Here is a 6,664-nt window from a genome sequence, read left to right as displayed (position 1 = left end):
GCTAAACCACCAAGTCCTGGCTCAGACCCAGCTCCCACTGCCTTGTGCTGAGAACGTTAGCACTTACTGGCTGGGTCTAGTAGACAGAGGAGAAAAAGCTGATTGGTCTGGGTTTGCTCAGTGGATGTCCGAAAGCCATTAGGCGGATCTAATACACAGCATGGGGAGGGGAAGCTGTCTTCTAAATAAAACCTAACATTCTGCTACGAGTGGACTGAGCAGTTTACTAAGTGCTTCTTTTGAGGTTAGAATGTGGTGACCACCCAGGTTTAACTTATGGCTTATAGACTTACCAGCTATGTGACATTGGGTAAGTTACTTATTAACCTCTCTATAAACTTCATTTCTCTGCTTTGAAAAATGGGAAGAATAATAGTATTTCATAAAATTGTTAGGACTGGGCCAGTGCCTGCAGCTCAGCAGCTAGGGCACCAGCCACATACACCAGAGCTGGTGGGTTCAAATCCAGCCTAGGCCTTCCAAACAACAATGACAACTACAACCAAAAAATAGCCAGGCACTTTGGTGGGTGCCTGTAGTCCCAGCTACTTGGGAAGCTGAGGCAAGAGAATCGCTTAAGCCCAAGAGTTTGGGGTTGCTGTGAGCTATGATGCCATAGCACTCAGTACTAAGGGCAACAGCTTGAGACAGTCTCAAAAAAAAAAAAAATTGTTAGGACTGAATGCAAAAGTCACTAACAGAGAAAGCTACATGACGTTAGCTATCATGATGTCGCTGTTAGTGATAAAAAACATCTCTTATAGGATATAATATTCAGAATCATTTAAGATATCCTTACCTTTGGCTCGGCATCCATAGCTCAGTGGTTAGGGCGCTGGCCACATATACGGGGGCTTGCAGGTTGGAACCTGGCCCAGGCCTGCTCAACAAAGACAACTACAAAAAAAGAAAAAGAAAGCCGGGCGTTGTCATGGGCACCTATAGTCCCAGCTACTTGGGAGGCTGAGGCAAGAGAATCGCTTAAAGCTCAAGAGTTTGAGGTTGCTGTGGGCTGGGACACCACAGCATTCTTCTGAGGGTAACGTAGTGAAGACTGTCTCAAAAAAAAAAAAAAAAAAAAAAAGGATATCCTTACCTTTTAAAATTTAGAAGTTTGCTAAGTCAGTTAGGAGATAACCAAACACTTCAGTCACAGGAGTATTACTGATCAACGAAAGTTGTTGCGAAGTATAGCATCACACTCAAATACAGTGTGCACCAGGGAAAAGTTTCTGAAATGGCAGCTCTCCTTTATGGTCTTCTCCCACTCCCCAAACAACCTTGGTAATAAAAAACGCTAACCACAGTTGCTAATACTGTATCCCTTATTTTTTTAAAAAAGCCAGAATATACATGTATGTTACAGATATACCTTTTAAACACACCCTCCAAATATTTTTATTTATCCTTGGTCTTTTACAAAAGAAATAAATGCAACACATCCTCAAATATACTTAGAACTATTATACATCAATAGTAGCCTTGAATTACTGGGAAAGGACGGGGGGAACCTCTGTTTTGGAAGGCAGAAAAATACAGTGTTTAAGTATTTTTATCGAAACCGAATTAAAGGATTATCCTCGCACATGCAATTTACCCCTTTGCTAATTTTTTAAAAAGCACAAACACCTTCCACCTCCACCCACCTCAAGGCATACTATCCAAGGAGTCCAAAAGCTTATCGGCCTCCAAGTACCAATACTAATTTCCTCAGAAAACCAACAGATGTTGGTCCTATCCAGTGCAAAAATAAATTATTCTTCAATTTAATAAGGTGAAAACAAATGCGTCATTTAAGTTTTTGAAAATCACTAGAAAAATGTGTATGCAAGTAATTGAAATGTCATCCACGAGGCAGTTACAATCACCCAAATAAGGCTTATTTTTCTATTTTACTTGAAAAGGAACAAAGAAAATGGTCACCAGTTTTTGATAAGTTCTGCATTTGCCACCACCTCCAGAAATTGTACAAATGGGTAGTTCTTTCAAGTTTTACTTATTTATAACATATATCACATAAGGCAAAAATTCACTTCATGCTTTACTTCAGTAAAATGGGGAAAAAGCTTTCTTTGAAATTGGCACTAAAATTAAGTTCTTAATAGAAAGGAGATACATCCGACTATAAGCAGAATTAACACAGTCATAATACATATCAAATCAAAATTATTTCCTTTATATAATCAGCAATGAGTAACTCCAGAGGTAGTATGGCAGAAATGAGCATGGATCCTATCAGGTCGCAACCAATGAAGAAATTATTTTTTTCTATGGTTTTGACCATAAGTTGCTTTACATTTTTAGGACCTGGATAAAAACCACTCTCAGCAGAAATCTTGGCCCATTAATTCAACTGACATATCAATTTACAACCTTCAGGACTGCAGATATAAAAAATGTAAAGTATAAAATTATGTAGGTTTGAAATGGTTTTAATTATATTCATTAAAAATATTTACATTTCCCAGTACTTACTTGACAAAACCCCCTTGCAATATAATCTACTCTAAACTTTTATTTATAAAATGAGGCTCATTTATGAGATTTCAATGACTAATATACTGCAAACTACTTACATTCTGTAAAATATTTTAAGAACTTTTCATATCAAAGGTAGTTTATATTGGATTATCTGAAACCCAATAGTGCCCACAGATGAGCTGCTTATAATTCTTTCCATTAATGCTTGGAAAGCACTGTGAAAATGAAAAGTGCTGTTAAGTGCTATCATCTCCCTTAAATTTTAACTTACACTGTGTGCACATTGTGAAATAAACACATATGCAGCATGTCCATGTTTTGATATGTATTTTTTATTTCCCTGCAGTTTTCACTTATCAAGAACAAGTAACAGGGAAAGTTGTCTGAACTAGTGCATAAACAAACATTCTGAAACACCACTACACGTATCTAATTTACAAGAACCGTATAAAAAAAGTCACTAAAACACTACACTATGAAGGTGTCCAACACTTACAGTCAGACTTTTTCCAACCCGTTACTTGCCTTGTAGCCACAGGAAAACTCTCCAAAATTGAAAAGACAATCTTGCCACAACCCTCCCCCACCCACCCCCAACACCTGGGATGGCTCGATATCTAACTTCCAATAATTATTGCAATGATATAATGCAATATATACCTGGTAAAATATCTTTTATGTGGTGAGTTACAGTTTTAAAGCCAGTTAAAATATGCAGTCTTCAGATAAAATGTAAAATTTTATCTTGAAAAATTTTCGTATCTGCACAGTTTAAATGTGCTAGATGCATAATTTTTCCTACTCCATTTTTTCTGTGTAATTATTTTTTATAAACTGGTATTATAAATAGAAATATACATTCAAAATATATGGAAAAGTGAAGTTACTACATTAAATTTGCATGTATCGATCCATCCCTTTCCCCTGCACAGTAATAGAAAATACTATTTTGCCTTGAACTTCATATTTGACAGTGAAATGCCACTAAAGTATTTACCAAAAAGTCCATCTAGTCAAATTGTGAAACAAAATGAACCAGGTGAAAACTTTACAGTTCCTTTAGAAAAAAATTACAAGAATTTCATTTTCTAGCTATGAATCTTTAACTTTTTAGACACAAAGTTGGATTTATTTTTACAAGATACAAAATGTAAACATGGCAAAATAAATAGTTAAAACAAGTGATGCAGGATCCCATTTCATGCTCATGATCCCATTAAAGAATTATTTTTTAAAATCCATTCAGTTGCAAATTCAAGTGCAAAAGCATGATGATGAATATCTACTATTCAAGTAACAGAAATAATATTGATGATACAAATAAACTATTTTACAAGGTAGTGATTTTCCCAATTTTACAAAATATACATCATATATCGATTTAACACCCGATATACTATAGTCCATTTAGGTCCATTGTTAACCACTCTGTGATCCACAGAGTGTTGCCTTTTGCATTCAGCTGGAATATGAACGACTGCCCATCAGCACAGGGCACAGCCATATGTTTCAGGTTATGTCACTTCCATGGCTACTGTTGTCTCTGCTATTCCATTTAAGCCCAATCTTTCTGGTTCATGGTTCTCTCTATAGCAAGGCAAAGAATAAAAGTAAAGATTAATACTCTCTAGAATATAATGTTATCACTTAGTATTTACAAATACATTTTTATATAACGACAACTAAACATGACTTCACAAGAACATTTCCTATGTTTATTATTTTTAGACAAAAATGAAAATGTTTTCTTCAGTTCAAAAATTCTGGGCAGCACCTGTGGCTCAAAGGAGTAGGGCGCTGGTCCCATATGCCGGAGGTGGCGGGTTCAAACCCAGCCCCAGCCAAAAAAAAACCTGCAAAATTCCATCAATAACTAATTACTTGATTACTGCTATTTACTTAGGACTAAGACAGTAATTTAAGGACTAAGACAGTATTTCTGTAGAAGCCAATTATAAATTACTTATAAAATGATAAGTTACATATAATTTTAACATATAACACTGGACAATCCAAGGTTTTTTTCCTTATAGCTGATAAAGGATATGCTTAAAAGAATAATCATTAGGAACACAATATTAAATTACTTTCCACTAGAATTTAATTTTACAGGCTTAAGGTCATCTATTTATTAACCCACATAATGTTTTTTCCTGACTCACTGTTCTTCTTTTATTAGTATCATAGATGGAAATGAATATACCACACTCTGAGGGGCCAGGCGCAGTGGCTCATGCCTATAATCCTAGCACTCTGGGAGGCCAAGACAGGTGGACTGTCTGAGCTCAGGAGTCCGAGACCAGCCTGAGCAAGAGCCAGACTCTGTCTCTAAAAAATAGCCAGGCACTGTGGTGGGCACCTATAGCCCCATCTACTAGGGAGGCTGAGTTAAGAAAATCACTTGACCTCAAGAGTTTGAGGTTACTGTGAGCTTTGATGACACAACACTCTAGTGAGGGTGACAGAGGAAGACTGTGCCTCAAAAACAAAGGAACAAACTACACTCTGAAATACATTATTTATAGGTTAATTCTAGAATATTTTAATTTTAATATACACATGGAATAATTTACTTCCCTTTTGTGTATAATGCTGAAGAAAACATAAATTTTGATTTGAGACCTAAACTCTGGGATAGAATTAGTAATAACGACGCTAACCTTCCAGGCTGTCTAAACTACCAAAACACACACACACACACACAGAGTACACACTACACACCAAAACTCATGTAAAGGGACCACCCAAGGGACTGTAACAAACCAGTTAACATACAGAGCTAGTCAACACAAGGAACTTCCATTTAGTACAGTTTTTGAAAATAGGTTCCAATGTAGGAAGATGGTCTACTGCCTACATAAGAGTAAAGAAAAGCTTCAAAAAAGATTCTGGGCCGGTGCCTGTGGCTCAGTGGGTAGGGCGCCAGCCCCATATACCGAGGGTGGTGGATTTGAACCTGACCCCGGCCAAATTGCAACAAAAAATAGCTGGGCGTTGTGGCGGGCGCCTATATAGTCCCAGCTACTTGGGAGGCTGAGGCAAGAGAATTGCCTAGCCCAGGAGTTGAAGGTTGCTGTGAGCTGTGATGCCACAGCACACTACCAAGGGCAATAAAGTGAAACTCTGTCTCTAAAAAATAAATAAATAAATAAATAACTAAAATAAAACAGATTCTAATGTATTTGCCAATTTGATGTTTTTTTTCTTTAAAAAAATTTTTTTTTTTTACAATTCTAGTCTAGGGACCTAAAACAAATAATCTAAATCATAGACCTTTTTATTGCGCGGATTATCAAAATCTGTTGAAAAGCAAGACTGTCAACAGGTATGGATGGCTAGAGCAGTAATAAGTCTTTTTCCTCCCACAGAATAGCCAGCACAAAGGGAGAGAATGATACTTAAAACACACACACACCTTGTTATGCTGCTGATGGCACTGCTGGGAGTAACCTTTGGCACTCTGTCCATACTGGCAGCAACCGTGGCAAGTTTTAAGGCTGTTGGCGATGGTGCTGAAGTCCGTGTATTGATATGCACATTGACTGGAGAAACAACACTGACATTATTGAGGTGTACTGCGTTTGTCAGGCAGGAATTGTTCATGGGAAGTGTTTGAGGACTGCTTGTGCACAATGCTGGGATTAAGTGGTTTGTAGTGGTGTGGCCAACTGTCCTTACAAGTTGTACAGCTGAAATCCCTGGGCTAGATGATAAAGCCATATTGGTGGAGTATAATTTAGAGGTTCCTGAAAGAGAAAAAAAAAAATCATCCAATTAGTGTCATGACACATAAATCAAACTTTTTAGGAGTTTAATTAAAAAATAAATATAAACATTTGTTTTTGAATTAAATATCACTATCTAAATTCAAACTAAATAATGGTCTCTCCGGAGAGAGTTTATGACCAGTAAGTGTAACATACTTACCTGTTACAACCCTAAAGACACACCTCTCTCTACTGCTCTGCAAAAAAGGGCTTTTTAAGTAATCTGCTTCCTCTATTTCTGGCAACTCTGGACATAGACATACACACAAAGTGAGAGTTGGATCTCTGTGAGAATTTGTAGATGCATGAACATTTAGTAAGATGGACAATCAGGATCATGAGTATACCTAAAAGAAACTAGAAAATTCTGGGGTCTGAGAGGTAGTTGAAGGATGACAGGAATAACAAGTCTTTGA

At 36.9% G+C, this 6,664-nt stretch overlaps 1 protein-coding gene across 4 annotated transcripts in view; it reads right to left on the bottom strand.

The window, feature by feature from the left end:
• Nucleotides 1–1,873: 1,873 nt before the first annotated feature.
• EPC2 (enhancer of polycomb homolog 2) overlaps nt 1,874–6,664 on the bottom strand; it is a 161,733-nt gene continuing 156,942 nt past the window's right edge. For all 4 annotated transcript variants that reach the window (XM_053597616.1, XM_053597619.1, XM_053597618.1 and 1 more), the window contains 2 exons: nt 5,897–6,227; nt 1,874–4,068 (listed from right to left, as the gene is read on the bottom strand). In XM_053597616.1, the coding sequence (XP_053453591.1) occupies nt 3,996–4,068; nt 5,897–6,227 (404 nt within the window). In that variant the 3' untranslated portion in view covers nt 1,874–3,995. The remainder of the gene's footprint in view (nt 4,069–5,896; nt 6,228–6,664) is intronic.

This window comes from Nycticebus coucang, chromosome 7 (genome assembly GCF_027406575.1).
Source record: "Nycticebus coucang isolate mNycCou1 chromosome 7, mNycCou1.pri, whole genome shotgun sequence".
NCBI lineage: Eukaryota > Metazoa > Chordata > Mammalia > Primates > Lorisidae > Nycticebus > Nycticebus coucang.
Note: the sequence above shows the minus strand (reverse complement) of the source record. Positions and strands in the feature narration are given on the sequence as shown.